Below are 20,895 nucleotides of genomic sequence, written 5' to 3' on the forward strand. Positions count from 1 at the left end.
GCTCTTTCCATACTTTGGCTATTGTTGATAGTGTTGCTATAAACACGGGGGTACATGTGTCCCTTCGAAACAGCACACCTGTATCCCTTGGATAAATGCCTAGTAGTGCAATTGCTGGGCCGTAGGGTAGTTCTATTTTTAGTTTTTTGAGGAATCTCCATACTGTTTTCCAGAGTGGCTGTGCCAGCTTGCGTTCCCACCAACAATGCAAAAGAGATCCTCTTTCTCCACATCCTCGCCAACATCTGTTGTTGCCTGAGTTGTTAATGTTAGCCATTCTGACAGGTGTAAGGTGGTATCTCATTGTGGTTTTGATTTGTATTTCCCTGATGATGAGTGATGTGGAGCATTTTTTCATGTGTCGATTGGCCATCTGGATGTCTTCTTTGGAGAAGTGTCTATTCATGTCTTTTGCCCATTTCTTCACTGGATTATTTGTTTTTGGGGTGTTGAGTTTGATAAGTTCTTTATAGATTTTGGATACTAACCCTTTATCTGATATGTCATTTGCAAATATCTTCTCCCATTCCGTCTTTTGCCTTTTAGCTTTGCTGATTGTTTCCTTCGCTGTGCAGAAGCTTTTTATCTTGATGAGGTCCCAGTAGTTCATTTTTGCTTTTGTTTCCCTTGCCTCCAGAGACGTGTTGAGTAAGAAGTTGCTGCGGCCAAGATCAAAGACGTTTTTGCCTGCTTTCTCCTCGTGGATTTTGATGGCTTCCTGTCTTATGTTTAGGTCTTTCATCCATTTTGAGTTTATTTTTGTGTCTGGTGTAAGAAAGTGGTCCAGGTTTATTCTTCTGCATGTCGCTGTCCAGTTTTCCCAGCACCATTTGCTGAAGAGACTGTCTTTACTCCAATGGATATTCCTTCCTGCTTTGTCAAAGATTAGTTGGTCGTATGTTTGTGGGTCCATTTCTGGGTCCTCTATTCTGTTCCAATGATCTGAATGTCTGTTCTTATGCCAGTACCATGCTGTCTTGATGGTTACAGCTTTGTAGTATAGCTTGAAGTCTGGGATTGTGATGCCTCCTGCTTTGGTTTTCTTTTTCAAGATTGCTTTGGCTATTCGGGGTCTTTTCTGGTTCCATACAAATTTTAGGATTATTTGTTCTAGCTCTGTGAAGAATGCCAGTGTTATTTTGATAGGGATTGCATTGAATATATAGATTGTTTTGGATAGTATCGACGTTTTAACAATATTTGTTCTTCCTATCCAGGAGCATGGAAACTTTTTCCATTTAAAAAAAATTTTTTTAACATTTATTTACTTTTTGAGAGACAGAGAGATACAAAGTGTGAGTGAGGGAGGGGCAAAGAGAGAGGGAATCCCAGATTCCAAAGCAGGCTCCAGGTTCTGAGCTCAACACAGGGCTCAAACTTACAAACTGCAAGATCATGACCTGAGCTGAAGGCAGATGTTCAACTGACTGAGTCACCCAAGCCACCCCCACAGATGACATGTATTGAACATTTATCATGAGGCAGCTACTTCAATCCAGTATCTCGGCTAATCCTCCCAATGACGTTGAGAGTTGAAAATTACTAACTCACTTTACCAATGGGGAAACTGAGGCCCAGGGAGGCAAATTAACTTGCTCAAGATCACTCTCTAGTCCACGCTTTGACACAAGCTTCCTGTGGGCCCTGGGCTAGTCACAACCTTACTTTGGGTCTTGGGTTTTCCCATTATAATATGCTAGGCTTAGAGGAGCATTCTGGTAGTTTAAGAAGCTCAGAGGCATGTTCACTGTTGGACAAGCCACCCCAAAGCCCACTGTGTCTTCTCTGCTCACACCCTCTCGTGTTCATACCCACATGATCTTTGTGGGTGCTCCTCCTATGTGCATGTCCCTGCTCACGCATGTCTCCAACCTGTGTTCTGACTGTGCCCAACAGATGATCAAATCCCTGAAGAAGGCTATGGCCCCAGTCCTGAGTGATGTAACTGTGGAGTGGGTCTTCCCTGAGACCACCGAGGTCCTAATCTCGCCTGTCAGCACCAGCTGCCTCTTCCCTGGAGAGCGGCTGGTGGGGTATGGCATTGTGTGTGATGCCTCCTTATACATCTCCCATCCCAGATATGTAAGTATCTTAGACATTCCAGAACCTTGCCCACAAAGCCATCCTTAGCTGGAAAGACTACTGGGAACTAGGAACTAATTGGATCTGGTGTTTACAGTTGTGGGGCATGGTGGCCAGGCCAAGGGCATGTGGTCATGATGACATTGCTTGGCTAAGTGCTATCATCGCAATACGTGGTTCTTAAGATCCCCTGCAACAGAAAACTTGGGGTAACGTGCTTAAAATGCAGACTCCAACCTCCAACCTCGGCCTACTGAATCAAAGTCTTTGAGGGTAAGGCCTAGGAACCTATATTTTATACAATCTCCTCAAGGTGATTTTGATAAACAATTCATTTCAGAATAACTGCGTTCAGGTTTCTTTCCCCAAACACTCTATTCAGGTCATGTCTCCTCAGATGAGTTTGTGTTTTATTTACATGGATAATTCTCTTGTATGTGGTGACAGACGTGAGATAAAAGTGAGGAATGTCTATGAAGAAGGTGGAGTTCATGTTAAAACGTGGGAGATTGCCCGAGAAGCTATTTCCCCATCCATCTTCCCTCTTTAGTGAGTCTCTCCTCTCCTGCTTGAAGGATTTGTCCTCTTGTTTTATTTTTAAGCAGGAGTCACAAACTCATTGCCTAGAGGGATTGTGCAGGTATAAAATGATTGAAATTAACTTATAAAAATAAAAGGGAAAATGCCATGAAGGATAGCAGTGATCACTGAGTCCATAGAAAGGCTATAAGGAGTGATAAGGAATATGGCAAATTGGACAGCATGCACCCATCTAAATTGGGTGGTCCCCTACCCAGCTCTAACAAACTGTTCCCATGCAGGAATGTGGGCTCTGTGTTAAATGTGTTTTCAGTCTTACAAGAGAAGTTAGAATTTTATGTGCAATTTCCAGATTTTAGAATGTTATAGAATCTCCTAAGAATCGTGGTCAGGGTAATGGTTAATGTGTTGTGGAGAGCAGGGCATTCAAATGCAGGGAGAAGTTGGTCAGTCTTTGAACAGTATAGACCCTTCTCGGAGGTCTGGAGGCAGCAGATCACCAGCAGACCCTACCACTAGAAGGGACCATCAAATCCCTTCCCTTTCCTTACTCATGAGAATGGCAAAGTTTTCTCCCACTCTTACCAAGGCTGTTGGGTAAGGGTACCCTTGTATATCGTGGTGAAAACATGACTTTTCCCCCTGGAAAGCAATCTAGAAATAACTAATGAAATTTGAAATACATAACTTTTCAGCCCAGAAATCCCTCCTAAGAATCTAACACATAGAAATAAAAGTGATGTAATGGATTCGTGCCCAAGGATTCACCGTAGCAATTTTTTATGGCGGCAAAAATAAATGGCCGCAAAGCGAATGCTTAAAAATAAGGGGTGGGGGAATATTTATTCAGTCAATTGCTAAAAAGAATAGTTGATATGCAGGATTTCCAAAATGTTTTAAGTGCAAAATTCAAGATACTGATAAATGTAAGTAATACAGTCCAGCTTTGGTAGAATAAAAGTGACCCTCCAAAGCCCTTATGTTTTATATATATATTTATATCATGGAGAATGGAATGGAAGGAACAGATGGTTCATTCTGTTAATTTTGATGACCTATTTGGAGACAGCAGTGGCATTTAGAATGACATTTTTAAACATGTTTCAATAAATAAGATAATTAAAAATATAAATAGTATAAATGATATGGAGAGTCAATGCCATTCACCATCTCTTAAACAGAAGTCTGCCTAAACAAATCAAGCAAGCAAAAAGCTTTCCTGTTATTCCAGATCTTCAAAGATTGAATGTCTGTCACCTCCTGTCACATGCTTGCTGCCCTGCACATGTTCTTTCCGACACCTAGCCTCACTCTCTGCCCTCTTCTCTCTCCCTCCCTCCAGGACAAAAGGAGACGATACAGCATGTTGCACTCTCAAGAGTCCAGCAGCTCTGTCTTCTACCACTCACAGGACGAGGGGCCCAGCCCAGACAGCAGGGACTGTGTCAGGGGCATGGGCGCACCCTGCAGCCCGAGGCAGCCTAAAGATGCCCAGCCGTCCACCGGAGACTCCATCGCCAATCTTGGTTAGCCTGTGCTCCACTCTCTCTTCCAGGGAAGCCATGGTTGCTACATTTTACTGAGCAGTTACTATGTGCTAAGCTGTTTTATACAATCTCACTGCAGCTGTGCAGATGAGTACTGCTCTCCCTATCTGCAGATGATGAAACGGAGTCTTGGCGACTTTAAGCAATTTGGCCAAATCATGAAACTTGAAAGAGGGGGAGGGTACAGACAAAGGGTCTGAGAGCTGTCTGGACCCAAAGCTTCTTTATGGTGTTAATTTCTGGTCCTAGGTATTTATTTATTTACTTACTTACTTACTTTGGTGGGGGGGGCTCAAGTGAGCAAGGGTGGAGAGAGAGAGAATCACACGAGGGGCAGAGAAAGAGAAGGGATCACCTGCTAAGGCTAGGCTACCCAACACAGATCTGGGAAGCAAAGATACCCCAGATGCGGACTCCTGTCCTTCAGAAGCTCTCCGCCTAGTGAAACAGATACAATTGGCCCTAACTCTGATAGAAGCGGAGTGACAGGGACCACAGGAAAGTTTAACAAGCTGTGAGGGTCCCAAGGAAAGACACATCGGTAGAGGATATCAACAAAGACATAACGAGGGCACTGATTCTTAGAAGCGGGAAGAGAGGAGATTCCAGGCAGCAGAAATGGACCTGAGATGTGGAAGTGTGACACCTAGAAAACACATACACAACTGATTGCTCATCTGGCATATTTGGAGCACATAATACATTGAAAAAGGAGCAGAAAGGACAGTAGCTGGGTAGATGGATTGGGACCAGATTAGGCAAGACTTTAAATGCCAGGTGAGCCGAGACACCTGCAAATCTTTCACCAGGCAAGAGGTAGAAAATGCAAGACGTTTCCAAGCAGGAAAGGAGCATACAAGCCCCTCTCTCCTTCCCCACTGTTCTCCACCCTGATGGCTCCCCTGTCACCACCCTACTCAGGTCTGGACTTCTCCCAGCGACGGCGGGCATATAGCACCAACCAGATCACCAACCACAAGCCTTCCCCAAGGGCCACCACAGCCAGCGACCCCACAGTGCCTGCCAGGAGATACCCACTGCGGAAAGCCAAGCCGCAGGATCTCACCAACCAGACCAGCACAGAAGCCTCGTGGTGGCAGATTGATCTGCAGGTAACGAGCAGGGCAAGTTGGAGCTGGGGGAGACCATAGATGGGGAGAGAGCTGTGTGTCCTGCTTCAGCCACAAGGATGGGGCCTTTTCTGCCACATCTTATTCTGTCAAACAAGTCACTTCCTCTTCATTTTTCTGGATCTTCACCTGCCTGACCCCCTTTCTAATAATGGTACCCATTGGCCAGTGACATCACTCATTCCATGCACACAAACACCTCCCAGCCAGCAGGGAGCATCGAAGCGGGTGGGGGAGCTGACCGCCCCCACTCTGTACAGATGTGGAAATTGAGGGCCAGAAAGGTAAAGTGACTTATCCAGGGTCACATAGCCAGTCAGGGGACTGCGACCCAGGACCCTCTCCCTACAAAGCCCCTGCTTCCCTCCCTCCATCACACTGCACCTTCTGCAAATCCCAAGGGTTGCACATTCACCCCTGGCAGAGATCATTGCAGAGTTAGAGCCAGAGCAGGACCAGTCGCCCCGCCATTCAGCTAGACCAGAGTGTCTCCACCTCAGCACTATGACACGATAATTCTTTGTGGCAGGCGCTGTCCTGTGTTTTGTAGAATGTTTGGCAGCAGCCCTGGCCTCTACCAACTGAAATGCACCCTCAATCACCATAACCAAAAACAGTCACTGCCAAATACCCCTGGGGAAGAGGGTAAAGTCACCAGACAGAGAAACACTGTCCTAAACCAGATTGGGGTTTCTTATTATCTGCATGCCTTTCTCCCATTTTCTTAGGAATGGGTTTCATGTAGCTTTGTCATCATTAGGTCCTGGTTCCATAAAAGCAGCCGTTACTTCTCCCATGCCACCCACCTCCCCCTCCATCCCCGCCCCTCCGTAAGCTCCTGCCCTCTCCCCCGGGGCAGAGACTCGGCCACCTAGGCCCTTCTCTGTGCTTAGCCAGTTGGAAGACACTACCCTTGGACTCAGGCAGACTCTGCTCCTTAAGCATGTTGCTTACCCTCTCTGAGCCCTGATTTTCCCTTCTGTGAAATGGGGAGAATAGCTTGTGCAGATGATTGAGCTAATAACAGCCATCAACAGATGTTTTTGAGAGCCAACTGTAGTGGAAGGCTCTTGCAGGCAATGGCTGATAAGAGATGCAGTGCCCTGGAGCAGCAGCTGGTATGCAGTAGGTGTCCCTTAGATGCACCTCTACCTGGTGAGAGCTCTGGGCAGCTTAGCATCTGCTCCCTCCTGCTTGCTTCTGGCCCATCTTTGCTCGTCTCTCCCTGAGCCCCTGCTTGGCTTCTCCAGTCTGACTCTCCCCAACACGTGGTACAAACGCACACACATGCATATGCAAGCACACACACGTACACACTCCCTGCAGCCTCTGGCTGGGTGAAGGACTGCATCTTAGACCAATCTGTTACCATGGAAGCTGTAGCAGCGTCTGTTTCTTGCTGTGGTTGTGATGTTGGGGCAGGGGTGAGGGGAATCCCAGTCTATCATGGGAGAGGGGGACTAAGGATCCCTTGGGACCCAGCAGCCCTGGCTGGGTACCAGCTTCCATCAGGGACATCCTAACAATGACCGACGGTCTTTTCCTTCTCCCACACCTTTGTACTGTCCCCAGCCCCAGAGGAGATGGGAAGGAGGACCCCGGCCCCTGCCCTAAGGAGTCCCCATCTAATGGAGAGGCACAGTCCTCTTCTCAGTAAATACTTGATAGAGATGAGGAAGATTCCATGGTTAACTGTTGACCTTAAAACCTAAGAGGCGCTTTCTCTGTTTCATCTTGTAAGTGCCTTTCGCCCCTCCCAATCCCCTCCCCCTACCAAGCATAGCAAGTTTCCCGGAGGCACAAAATTCATTTTTAATTAATACTCTTTAATTACAGAAGTACTACACATTCAGAGTTTACAATAAAAACCCTCAAACAGTGCAGTCAGGTATAAAGTAAAACTAACATCACCCCTTCCCTGTGCCCAAACCCACTGGATTTTCAGTGTTTCCTTTCAGAAATACTACAAAGACACACACACACACACACACACACACACGTTTTGAAGAATCACATTATAAATCTCCAATCTATCCAATTATTATTGGATCTCTCCAAAGTCCATAAGTAAATCTCTGATTTACTTTGTTAATGTCTTTTTTTTAAGTTTATTTATTTATTTTGAGGCAGAAAGAGAGAGAACGAGTGGAGGAGGTGGGGGGGAGGGGTGGGAAACAGAGGATCTGAAGCGGGCTCTGTGCTGACAGCAGAGAGCCCAACATGGTGCTTAAACTTAGGAGCAGTGAAATCATGAGTCAAGCCGAAGTTGGGCGTTTAACTGGAAGAGCCATCCAGGTGCCCCTTTTTAATCCACTTTTCTGTATACAGTAAAGTGTACAATTCTTGGTGAATTGTTCTGTGACTTTTGACAAATGCATAGTCCTGTAACTATCTCCACAATCAAAATACCGAACAGTTCCAAGTTACTTTTTTAAAATATGTTTGATCTCGGACAGCTTCCCACGTTGGTAGGAAGAGATCTGCCACTTTGATTTCTGGGTTGTGTGGCATTCCGTTGTGTGGATCTACCATAATAACTTATTTGTAACCCCTATTGATGCACGTTTTTGACAGGGTCCAGATTTTTCACTTTTACAAACAATACTGCAACAAATCTACAGTACGTGCACGTAGATATCTGCATCCTTGTGTGTTCCACAGAATTAAATTTCTGAAAATGGAATTGTTGGGTCAAAGGAGCCTGTGCACATTTCATGTTGATAGCACACTGCTAAAGGTTCCTCCCACAGGCGTGCACCGGCTTACGCCCACATCGACAGTCCAAGAGAGAGACCCTACCCTGTCTCCCCAATTAGCCACAATGTGTGTCATCAAATGTTTAAGTATTTGCCAATCTGGAAAACGGAAAAAAATCATAACTTATTTTAATTTAGAGCAATGCTCATGAAGCAGAACATTTCTTCATGGGTTTATTTGATACATTTTGAATTGCCTGTAGATACCCTGAACCCACATTCTACCTCTGCCCTCCTGCCCCAGTGATTTACAAGCGCTTTTTCTTGAAAATGATCTTTGTCATGCATGTTGCAAATATATTTCCCAGTTTATCCCTTCCTTTTGATGTTTTTTTTTTGTACCAGCACAAGAACAGACAGATTAAACGCACAAAACAGAAGAGAAAGTCCAGAAATAAAACCAAATGTACATGAGAGCTTTGACAGGAGAGAGGCAGGGAACTGATAAACCCTAGAAACTGAATGAATGGACCATATTCAGGAAGCAGTGTTGAGATCTGTACTACTCAGAAAATCAAGGAAAAGGCTGGTTTCTATTCCTTGACACCAAAATAAATTTCATGTGAATCAAAGATTTAAGCAAACAAAAATAAATCATAAAAATTCCAGAAGAGTTTTTTTGAGTGGGAAAGACCTTTTAAGCATGACATATGAGAAGACATAAGGAAAACACTGATAATTTTAGCCTCCTCCCAACACACACACAAAGTTTTAAACTTTATGGCAAAAAAAAAAAAAAGTGGATTTAGAATATTATCCATGGTATGTGATTTTCCATGGTTTTCCATGCTTTGGGCTTTATCCATGCTTTGGGATTGTTTGTGTTGATGGTTCCTCATGGGTAGTAGAGAGTAGGTTATGTGTCCTTGGGAACCGCAGGAGCTGAAGTGCCCAGGGAAAGAGCTGTGGCTAGGGGTGGAGGGAAGAGGGCAGCCACCAGGAGCTCAGTCTCCTCCCTTCCCTCCTGCACTCCTAGCCCTTGCTCAACAGCGGTCCGGACCTGAGCCAGGGCCCCAAACTCCGCGGCCCAGGTGCCCGCAGGCCGTCTCTGCTGCCCCAAGGCTGCCAGCCCAGCCTGCCCTCCAGCCAGGAGACCCAGACCTGGAGCCCCATGAAAGAGCCCGATCTTGGGTTTAACCTGAAGCCTGCTTCAGACAGCCGTAGCCCTGGGGACCTGGGTAAGTGCCTGCAGGGTCCAGGACCTGACTGGGGACAGGAAGGAATCCTTCACCTTCAGATGATAGGACTGATGGCAAATGCCTTCCTCTGTGCCCTTGAGGGAGAAGGATCCGTTATTGCCCATCCCTGCCAGAGAACCTCACTCTCCCAATCAACCTAGCCCTTGGGCTGGCTGTGAGGATCCCAGATGTCCCTGAGGCTGCATTCTTGCGCCCAAGTGTCCCCACACCATTCTATCTGGCCACCTCAAGTACTGGATTCCTGGGAGGTGGGTCTGCCCCATTTTGGGGAGAAGCCATACCCTCCAGCTGTCCTAGGGAAGGAATCCTGTGTTCCTTGAGGTGGGGAGGGTCGGGGGAAGACAGTACTTGCTTAGGGATGTCTGCACCCTGGGGAGGAATGATGTCCCTAGGGATTGACCCTCCGTGCCCCAGCCCAGAGCACCACCTGCTTGTCCCTCCACTCGCAGAACCGTCCCATCACCCTTCCACCTTCGAGACCGAGACGTCCTCGGACTGGGAACCCCTGGCCGAGTCCGAGGATCGGGTCAGTCCCAGCAGGCCCCCTACCCCAGGCCCGGTGCTGGGCAAGGCCGTGGTCAAGGGCCTGCGCGACAGCCAACGTTTGCAGTGGGAAGTGAGCTTTGAGCTGGGGCCCCCCGGCCCGGAGAGGGGAGGGGCACACGAGGCCGACCTGTGGAGCGAGACCTTCCACCACCTGGCGGCCCGCGCCATCATCCGCGACTTCGAGCAGCTGGCGGAGCGCGAGAACGAGATCGAGCAAGGTGAGCCCCACGGCCTGCGTACTCCTATCTGCCCTCCCGGAGCCCCTCCTCTCAGCCCCGCCCAATGCCCATCCCACTCCTCCCACCATGATCCTCCCCCTCCCCGCAGCCCCGCCCAATGCCCATCCCACTCCTCCCACCATGATCCTCCCCCTCCCTGCAGCCCCGCCCAATGCCCATCCCACTCCTCCCACCATGATCCGCCCCCTCCCCGCAGCCCCGCCCAATGCCCATCCCACTCCTCCCACCATGATCCGCCCCCTCCCCGCAGCCCCGCCCAATGCCCATCCCACTCCTCCCACCATGATCCGCCCCCTCTCCGCAGCCCCGCCCAATGCCCATCCCACTCCTCCCACCATGATCCGCCCCCTCCCCCCAGCCCCGCCCAATGCCCATCCCACTCCTCCCACCATGATCCGCCCCCTCCCCGCAGCCCCGCCCAATGCCCATCCCAAGCTTCCCACCAGGATCCTCCCCCTCACAGCTGCCGCGTTCGGCCCCCTCCCCACAGCCCCGCCCAATGCCCCGTAGCCCTCCCGGCCCACCCACCCGGAGATCTGCTCCCTTCCCCTGGCTTCAGCTCTTTGCATCTTCCCACAGCTGCCATTGTCTATGCTCCACCTCTTCTCCCTACACTGCAGCCTCCAAGTGCCTCTCCTCTCCCCCAACCCCCCAGCCCCCCGCCCACACACACAGCCAGGTGTTCCATCCTCTCCTGATCAGCCCCCATCCCCCAACCACCTTCTCCTCCCCAGGGACTCCTCCACCCCTCTCACCCCCTCCGGTGATCCGTCCTTTCCCCTCTTTCCTTCTTCCCCTCTACTACAGGTCCCCCATTCCCCCTCACTCCCACGGCTTCCCCTTACAGCGCCCCCTGTAGGGCTCCAGAGACAGAACGATGGAGCCAGCCCTGTCCCACCTGACCCGCTCCTCTGGGACGCACCTTCTTAGGGAACCCCCCCCCCAAACCCAGTCGGTCCACTCCCTCACTCATCAAGGCCATTTTATTGATTTTGGATCAGCGGGGGGCCAGGCTCGAAGCTGAACAGTGCGATGACCACCACAATTCCTACCCTTACTTACGAGTGCTTGATTGACAAGGACTAGCCAGGAAGCCGACATCAATCAAATAATTATACACACAATTAATTGAGTGCATTTGTCCTAAGTGCTATTAAGAAATACAGGGATCCAAGAAATCCTATAACGGGATGGGAGGGGAGCTAATTTAGCTCAGGAAGTGGGACAAACTTTCCTAAGATGGTGACTCCTGGGATCAGGGTGGTGCACACTTAAGAGAATAGATAGATACAGATATAGAGAATAGTACTTGTTTATAGGTTCATGCTTTGTTTATACAATAATGTATTGCTTATATTTTATATTATTTGTACTTTCGTTTAATGTATATCATCGTTTTCTTTCCATGAGCACCTCACCTTACAGTTTACGAACCACTTGTACCCCTTTTATCTCCTTGGATCCTCACACAGACAGCCCTCTGGAGGCAGCAAGCCAGAGACTGCTCACCTGTTCCATGGAAAGGGCTTGGGCTTTGGGGTCAGACCATCTTGGATTCAGATCCATCACTGACTCGCTGTGTGACCCTGTGTTCGCCCCTCTCCCTCTCTGGTTTTCATTCTTCTCAGCAAGATTGTCCCAATGGGCCAGACCAGGGGTCCCCACCCAGTCAGGGAACCTGCAAAGTCCTGCTACAAAGTTTTTACCAGATAGCTGCAAAATGAAAATGGAAAATACAGACAACAGAAAGGTTTGGGGTTTTTTTTTTGAGATTTTATTTTTAAGTAATCCCTACACCCAACGTGGGGCTTGAACTCACAACCCGAAGATCAAGAGTCACATGCTCAGTAGACCAAACCAGACAGGAGCCCCTAGAGGGTTTTTTTAATAATGCTGAAATTATTTAAGGAGTATAACTATCTTTTTTGTCTTAAGACGTCTTAGCTCTTTGACATTAAAATGTCCTTTTAGGAAATGATGACAGAGGTTAATAATCTGGGGTGGGGGCTAAGGTCAAGGCATCCCCTCAATTTTAAGGGCTTATTTATTTATTCACTTATTTAAAGTTTATTTATTTATTTTGAGAGAAGCAGTCCGAGTGGGGGAGGGGCAGAGAGCGAGGAGAGGGGGAGAATCCCAAGCAGACTCCATGCTGCCAGCACAGAGACCGATGAGGGGCTCAAACCCACGCAGCCGTTGAGATCATGACCTGAGCTGAGATCAAGAGTCAGACGCTTAACCAACTGAGCCACCCAGGCACCCCTTAAAGGCTTATTTAATCCCAAAGATGAGGACCACTGGTCTAGCCCTTCTTTTAGCTTCCAGAACTTCCGCATCAAGGGGGACTTTCCGAGCCTGCACACTGACCCCCAACTTCTCCCTCTGCAGGGTCCAGCCGCCGCTACCAGGTAAACGCTGTGCACACCAGCAAGGCCTGCAACATCATCAGCAAATACACGGCCTTTGTTCCTGTGGACGTGAGCGAGAGCCGGTACCTGCCCACCGTGGTGGGGTACCCCAACTCTGGTAAGGCGGATGGGTGGCTGGGGCATGCCTGAGGAACAAGCAGTGCCCCCCTTGGCTGGCAGAGGGGAACTGAGACACAAAGGAGCATAGGCCTACCGAGAGGAGTACAAGGAATGACCTAGAAGCAAAAGGGGCCCCTGGCAGATGACTTGGTCACCATAGGGTGGGGGGCGCATGAGCCCCCTTCCCACTGCTCTGCAGAAGGCCATGAAACCACCCCACTCCCTTTTTCCCACCAAGTGAATATGATTTTATTGTATTTTTCCAACTGGAACAATGTGTGCTCACTGGAGAAAGTTCCAAAATACAGAAAGACCTAAAATAAATAAAAGTGCTTGGAACTGACAGTCCTCCAGAAATGAGTACTAATTACTTCCTTGGTGTGACCATCCTTCCAGACTTCTATGAATATCTACATGTAGAGAAATCAAAAGACAGATAATTTTTTCATGAATTGGATCATACCAATGTGCACTACATTTTCCAAACTATGGGTGTAGAAAATATCTTTCCACGAAGCTGAATCTATATCACCATTTTAATACCTGCAGGGTTTTCTACTTTCTTCATTGTAACAGCCAGTTAGACAGCATCCCAAAGCACTTTACAGCAAATGACTTAATTCTCAAAACAGCGCTGCAACCCAGATGCTGTTATGAGCCCCCCCCCCCCACTTTACAGATGGGAAGACAGAGGCAGAGGGAGTTAAGTTACTTGCCCAAGGTCACACAGCAGGGAGGGGCAGAGCCAGGCTTTGAATCCCAGCGATCTGCCTCCAGCGTGTGTTCCCTCCTGCTCCTCCCCGCTGCCTCTTAAGGTTTATCAGAACCTATTTCACCAGCCCTGTGTTATTAGACCTTCAGTTTAACCCCCTTTTGATTATTGTAAATTACGGTGCAAAAAACATCTTTATGCCCCTGTCTGGTTATCTCCTTGGGGCCAATTAACTCTCAGAAGTAAGAGGGCACATCCAAAGTTCTGCCCGTTGAAAACTGTGATGTATTGTGCAAAATTGACCCTGCCCAGAGGTTGTTCAGAAATCTCCCTTCCCCAACACTGCATGCTGCTTATCTTTCTAAACGCTGCCAGGCTCATAGACAAGGAAAGATTCTCTCTTCGGGGAATTATTCTAGGTTTTTTGTTTTTTGTTTTTGTTTGTGTGGTTTTTTTTTTTTTTTTTTGGTGAGTTACTCTCCATAGGGGCATAAACTATATGTACTTTTTCTTTCCTATATTTCATTTTCCCGTCCGCTGCACCTCCATTTTCTTTTTTTTCTTTCTTTTTTGTTTCCTTTAGCAAACCTCCTGAAAGAATGTTTGAAAACAAAATGTGCCTCTCCTCATTTCTCCTGTGCACCCCCCCACCCCACTCCCCCTGCTGTTTTTCATCTGTGGTACCAAAATAATCAATGACCCGTTCCCTCTTTCAGATGTCTCATTTCAGGTTCTGGCCAGAAGCCCAGGCTGTTCCTCCACTGGGCATTCTCATTCACCGGGCTTTTGTCATCCTGAATGACATTCAGGATGTCTCTCCCTCCCCTCCCATCTCAGACTGTCCTCCTAGTGTCTGTAGCCCACAGCCTGTAAGGTTTGGGGACCTGGCCCACGTCTTAACCCAAGTCCCCCAGCCCCTTAAGACCTGGATCAGTACCTCCCAAAGTGTGCTCCAGGAAATCAGTACCCTAGTTCCATGTGCCGTTCATGGCCATTCAGCACAAAACTAGGAAGTACTAGTTAGGAAATACATTTAGGAACCACTGGATTAAGCTCGGAACTTTTGACTGCAGAACTTGTCAGAGCCTTTTTTAGTACGATAATCTACATCAGGAGGCTCAGAGAATGGACTGCAGTTTGCATCTTCTAAACTTACCTCCCCATAGAACTCCTTGGTATTTTTTAAGACATAATTTACCGACTAGTGTTCTCCAAAAGTGGGGTTCCCCAAAACATACTCGAGGGTGCTCTAGTTTCATCTGTCTTCTACCCATCCCCCATTGGTGGGGCCCTAGGACTTCAGGGGCCTTCCCTGTGGGAGGGGAACTGGGACCTCAGTCTCTGGGACAGTAAACTAAGAGAGAAGGAAAATGGGGTGTTCCTGAGAAAACCAGCCTTTTAACTAACTAGAAAACATTGCTGCTTTCTGAACGCTAGCTCAGCAATAGCATGTACCCAGCAAGGTTATTATCCCCATTTTCTAGATAAGAAAACTGAGGCACAGAGTGGTGAGCACCCCATCCAGCTGCTAAGAGATGGGGCTGAGGTTCAAATCCAGGTCATTCTGGCTCCAAAGCTCACGGTCTTGCCTTGTAAAATGTCTCTCTGCCTTTGGATAAGTGACAGACTGAAGCCAGAATCATTCCCGCTAGCCTCGGGGGAGAGGCAAAGGACTGACACAACGGTACCTATCTGACCCCCTTCTCCTTGTCCTCGTGAAGGTGCTGCATGGCGGATGGTCAGCTCTCAGGTCCTGACCCGACAGTGGAGGGGAACCTCTGCCGGCTTCAGACGGTCCCAGACCCTCCTCGGGGAATACTCGGCAGCAGGAGATGGCAAATTCCAGAACCTGAGTAAGAGCTGCCTCAGGCGTGCTCTGAAGCCTGGGCCCCGTGTCCAAGGCTGCGGAGGCCAGTCTCTGAGTCTGCACTCTGGGTCCTCACAGGGCCTGGGTGAGGCCAGGCCTCCCGGGCTCCCCGAGGCTCAGCATGGCCCAAGCATGCCACCATCAACACAGCCTCGCAGAGCGAGCTGTGGGGCACCTGCATGCCCGCGCCATCCCTCCACGTCTCCCCCTTCATGGTTTGCCAAGCCGGTGGCTGTTCTCTGACTCCAGTCTCCTGAGTCCTCCCAGGCAGCAAATGCCAAGACAGCTAACAAACCAGGGGGAAAGCCAGGAACAAAGAGGCAGTTTCATCTGGTTGGGTCCCACCATCTGCTTCTGTCAGGATTCCCAAAGCTTCCTTTCCGCCTTCGCCTGATTTCCTTGTGCCTACAGCTTGGGTCCTTAAACACTCATGATTCGACCCTTTTGTGACCTTGCACTAATTCACGGGATCGCTTTCACCCTGCGTGTCTTGAATGTACGTGCGTCCTTTGGTCCCTCCAAAGACAGCCTAACTGCTGCCCTGGTCCTAACCCTTTCCTTCGTGCCCTCTCGTGTTCAGTGAGGATCTGCTGCCTTCTTCTGTGCATGGGAAGGACGTCAGAAGTCCCACCTGACCACTAGGCCAGGCACCCAGATCCTGATTGTTTTTTACCTGAGAGACTAGAAAGTCCTTACAGACATTGGTGGGTTAAAAAAGGAACAGTGTGTGAGGGGTAGAAGAGAGTGTAACTCCAGAATTAAAAAGCTCTGCCATTTCTTTGGTCCCTCAGAGCCTCCAAAACTGGGGGGAGCATGCTGTAACCCCTGATCCAAGCCAGGCTTCCAGTCTAGAGGAAATTTCTGTCTACCTTTTCATTTCTCCGTAGCTCAGTTCTTGGTGGCCCATGGCTTCCTTCAAAATCACAAATCCCTTCTTTTCTCTTTTTTTTTTTTAATTTTATATGTTTTTAAGTTTATTTTTGAGAGAGAGAGAGAGAGAGAGAGAAAGAGCGTGAGCAGGAGAGGGACGGGGGGGAGAGAGAGAGAGAGAGAGAGACTCCCAAGCAGGCTCCATGCTGTCAGCACAGAGCTGGATGCAGGGCTTGATCCCATGAACTGGGAGATCATGACTGGAGCCAAAATCCAGAATCAGACGCTTAACTGGCTGAGCCATCAGGCGCCCCACAAATACCTTCTTTTCAGTTGACCTCTGATTCACAGCCAAGTGTCTATAACTTCTACACTCTGACTCCATCCCAAGCCCTTTCCCTCCCCAAGGATGACAATGGCTGACATTTCCTGAGAACTGTCTGTGTGCTGGCCACTGTTCTAATTATCTGACACAGTTTCTCTTCCTCATTGAGAAATGAGGAGACTGAGGCTCAGAGGAGTTAAGTGACTTACTCAATGTCACACAGCTGGTAGAGCCAGGACTTGAACCCAGGCAGTGTCTGGCTCCAGAGCCATGAGGCTAACTTCCATGTTGCCTCCCAGTGCCTCCGTCACTCAGGCGTTCAGTCACTGGTGCACTGTTGTGCTATTCCCGCACCCCCAGCGATAAACGGATCTTCCTGGCCCTCACAGAGCCACTAATGGCCTCCTAGGGGACATAGAGGCTTTGATAAACATTTATGCATGAAGCTTTTTCCATATTTTTGAAATTCCCTTATGGTATATTGCCCATCGCTGTCCAGCCCTTGAAACAATCATAAGAATAAGCACCGTGAGTATGCATTTTGAACCAGCTATGTTCAGTTATTATTCCCATTTTACAGATGGGGAAACTGAGGCTCAGAGCCCTCTGACAAGTTAGTGCCATGTTCTAGTGCCTCCTGGAGAGCTGGCAGGAGCCCCTTCTCAGTGAGGCACAGACCTGGTGAGCGAATGCCCACCTCGCCCCCCATCCTCAGGCCCCCGGCCTGCTTGCATTTCTCTGCTGGGGTCTGAGCTCAGGGCTTTATTGAGCACTTTCCATGGGCCAGGCACCCGGCACCATCATCTGTGTATTGTCTCCCTTGATCCCTAAGACAACACTGCGAGATAGATACTATTATCCTCAATTTGCGACCTCAGTTTATAAAGGAAGTAACTTTCCCAAGGTCACACAGCTAGTCAATGGGCGAGTTGGGATTTGAACCCAGGCTTCTCTGACTCTTACGGTGGGGCGATGGTGTTATCTTTGGAAGACGAAGGACCATAAAACAGGGATGGAAACCCTGGCCTTGCTCGTCCAACTTACCCCCCAGGGACTGTGAATTCTTGCCCTCGCTTTCCTTGGGGGGCAGGAGAGGTGGGGAAAGGGAGGGCCCAGGGGGCTCAGGCCTCACCGGTTCCTCTGTTGTAGATGTGGAGGAAAGCCCCAGTGCGCCCTTCAGAGAGACCACATCCCCGGGCCGCGAGAAGCATCCTGCTTCGGAAGGTGAGTAGGCAGTCAGCTCTCTCTTTCATTAAGATAGTGGAGTGATTGATCCTTGAGCCAGGAGAGTGTTAGCCCAACAAAGTCTTTGGTGGTTTATTTATTCCTCAAAATGCCCCTGTGTGAGATAAATAGGAGTATCCTTAATTGAAAGACATGGAAACTAAGATTCAGAGAGGGGAAGTGACTTCCCCAAGGTCACACAGCAAGTTAGTGACAACACGAGGCCTGGAATCAGACCTCCCAATTCCCAGCAGAGGGAGCATTCTAGCACCTAACTCTGCTTAGAATCCTCCAGCAATATTCCAGGGAAGGAAGCTCAGTATCCCCACTCGGGGGTGAGGGGGGCTGATGAGAAACTGTCACTGCCCCCACGGGTAACCTTCCAGAAGATACCAGCGGCCGCCAGCCAAGGAAACTTGGAGGCCTATTTCTTATATGTGGACACACGTTTCACCCTTCCCCACACCACCTGGGTCAAAAACAGCCTAATGAGGGGCACCTGGGTGGCTCAGTCGTTTGAGCGTCCGACTTCAGCTCAGGTCATGATCTCGTGGTCTGTGAGTTCAAGCCCCGCATCAGGCTCTGTGCTGACAGCTCAGAGCCTGGAGCCTGCTTCAGATTCTGTGTCTCCCTCTCTCTCTGCCTCTCCCCCGCTCATGCTCTGTCTCTCTCTGTCTCAAAAATAAAGATAAACATTAAAAAATTTTAATAAATAAATACATAAAAACAGCCTAATGATCAGCTTGGATCCCTAGGGACCTAGGCAGGACCCTGCCCCGTTCTGGGTCGCTGTTTCCCAGCTGGGGAGTGAGCCATTGGACAGGGTCATCTGTCAGGCCCCAACTGTCATTCTGTGGCTCTCCAGGTCCCCTGCGCAGTCTGGCCACCAATACCCTGTCTTCCTTGAAGGCCTCAGAGAGTCTCTTTGGATCCAGGTACGTGGGATCAGCTTCCCTGGGGCCACCCCTAGCGTGAAAGGCAGAAAGCAGGCCCAGCCTGACATTTAGACAAAAACGAACAATCCAAAAGGGATCCAGGAGGCTCCCTACCCAGAAATATCACCATCTTCCCATCATCACACAGCAGAAGCCCCCACATGTCCATGGTCTCTGTGCAGGTGCAAATCCCCTGGGAGGGCTGCCCCAAGACTCTCTGACCCCCGGGGCTGAAAGGAATACATGATCAGAAGAGGGTCAGAAAAAGAATATGGGACGTTCCTCGTCCAGGCTGCCGCTAACTCACTGAATGTCTTGGGAAATGCAAACCTCCCTCCCTGGGCCTCAGTTTCCCCAGCTGTCAAATGAGGAGGTTGGAGGAAGCCATCTGTCACATTCTTTCTGGCCCTGACTTTCAGAAGCTGCTGAGTGAGCACAGGGGGAGGGGGGAGATTCCCAGGGACACCATGGGGGCAGCTACGGCCACCTGTCCCCGGTTCCCCCCACACAGGCTGAATCTGCACAAGTCCAGGCTGCTGACTCGAGCAGCCAAGGGCTTCCTGAGCAAGCCACTGACCAAGGCTCCGGAGCCAACCCCAGGGAGCCAGAACTTCGACTACATTCCGCTGGTGAGTGGCCCCAGACCCCAGACCTCAGCCCCCCACACTCCCCGAGGGGCCTTCCTGTGAGCCTCCTGCCCACCCCTCCCCCTTCACAAAGGGAAGAAGACCTACACCTTCCCACCCAAGTAGCCAACAGGGAAAGGGCCTGGGGCCTCAGAGTGTCGCTCGAATCCAGCACCAGCATCGTGAACATTCTTTGCAATCCGCTGTCTTTGCTTCAAAAATTCACAGGAATTTTGCATTCTACTCCACCACCTATGTGTGTTTATTTTTCAAGACATAAAAATAAGCCTTGGAATAGCTCACAAGTGAGTAACATTAACACCCCAGGGACACGCGGTGTGTTTAGTAAGCGGCTCTGCAGACAGCCCGGCGTGCTGCGGGCAGGGGGAGGTGCCCAGGTCTGGCAGGGGCGTCTCTGAATTGAGGAACAAAGGGGCCTGGCCCCAGCACATCTGGGGATCAGAGGGTGCTGGGAGACGGACACGGTGTGAGCTTTTCACCGCACAGCCCCAGGCCCTACACTCCCGAGGCATAGTGTCACTTTGAATTTCCAAATATCCTGAGCAGCACAGCACTGTGCTTACGGTATTTGTTGAACCAGGCACAGTGCTAGACCCTGGGAGACAACCTTGAACTGGATGAACAGAGTCCCTAAGTTCATGGCACTAAGTGTCTTGTGGGGACACAGACCAGGAACCAGGCAATCCTGAGAGGCTTAATTGGCCTGGGTACCCCTCAGGTCTCCCAGGCAGGAGGGGCAGGCTGGGGGGACGAGCGGGCGGGCGGTGTGGACCCAGGCTTTTGCCCCGCCCAGGGCTGCACAGGCTGAAAAGTTTGAGGCCCACTGAGGGGCTCCCCCCCACACAGGTGTCTCTGCAGCTGGCCTCCGGAGCCTTCCTGCTCAACCAAGCCTTCTGCGAGGCCATCCACGTCCCCATGGAGAAGCTCAAGTGGACCTCACCCTTCACCTGCCACCGAGTGCCCCTCACCCGCCAGCCTGAGCCCAAGACCCCAAGTCCCCAGCTGTGCAGCGCCGGCCCCTCGGCCCAGCACCCCTCCTGTGATGGCTTCTCCCCAGAGCCTCCGGCGGGGGGCAAGCCAGGCTGGGAGACCAGGGCTGCGATCGAACACACAGGGAAGCTTTGGGCTACGGTGGTGGCGCTGGCGTGGCTGGAGCACAGCTCGGCCTCCTACTTTGTAGAGTGGGAGCTGGTGGCCGCCAAAGCCAACTCGTGGCTGGAACAGCAGGAGGTGCCCGAGGGCCGCACGCGGGGCACGCTCAAGGCGGCCGCCCGCCAGCTGTTCGTGCTCCTGCGGCATTGGGACGAGAATCTGGAGTTCGATATGCTTTGCTATAACCCGAATTATGTGTAGTGGGGGGTGGGGGGAGGGAGGAGAGGGAGGGGACCATTTGGGCCTGGGTGGGGGGGAGATTTTGAAGCTACAGCCAATATATTGGCTGCTAGAAAGAGCCCTGGACTGGCAGCCGGGAGGCCTGAGTTCAATCCCAACTTTGCTACCACCTAGCTGTGCAACTTTAGGCCGGCCCCTGCCCCCTGTCTGGGCCTCAGTTTCCCCACCTGTAAAATAAGCGTGTGAGGTGAGGGAGGTGGTCTAGATCTCTAGAAGCTCTGGAGGTTCCTTTCTGCTGGACATCCAGGGAGCCGTGGGTGGGGAGAGAGAAAATACAGTTTAAACCCAAGTTCTCCTGGAGGAGAGTCACGTGGGCAAAGCCCCCCCCGCCCCAGCCAAATAAAAGGGTGGATGAG

At 50.1% G+C, this 20,895-nt stretch overlaps 1 protein-coding gene across 1 annotated transcript in view; it reads left to right on the forward strand.

The window, feature by feature from the left end:
- Positions 1-20,500, forward strand: part of VWA5B1 (von Willebrand factor A domain containing 5B1) — a 42,896-nt gene extending 22,396 nt beyond the window's left edge. The window contains exons 11-21 of the mRNA XM_043573939.1: positions 1,897-2,082; positions 3,965-4,148; positions 5,091-5,281; positions 9,032-9,233; positions 9,704-10,018; positions 12,428-12,565; positions 15,001-15,114; positions 17,491-17,565; positions 18,431-18,500; positions 19,012-19,129; positions 19,994-20,500. Of these exons, the coding sequence (XP_043429874.1) occupies positions 1,897-2,082; positions 3,965-4,148; positions 5,091-5,281; positions 9,032-9,233; positions 9,704-10,018; positions 12,428-12,565; positions 15,001-15,114; positions 17,491-17,565; positions 18,431-18,500; positions 19,012-19,129; positions 19,994-20,500 (2,100 nt within the window). The remainder of the gene's footprint in view (positions 1-1,896; positions 2,083-3,964; positions 4,149-5,090; positions 5,282-9,031; positions 9,234-9,703; positions 10,019-12,427; positions 12,566-15,000; positions 15,115-17,490; positions 17,566-18,430; positions 18,501-19,011; positions 19,130-19,993) is intronic.
- The last annotated feature ends 395 nt before the right edge of the window (positions 20,501-20,895 follow it).

This window comes from Prionailurus bengalensis, chromosome C1, assembly GCF_016509475.1.
Source record: "Prionailurus bengalensis isolate Pbe53 chromosome C1, Fcat_Pben_1.1_paternal_pri, whole genome shotgun sequence".
NCBI lineage: Eukaryota > Metazoa > Chordata > Mammalia > Carnivora > Felidae > Prionailurus > Prionailurus bengalensis.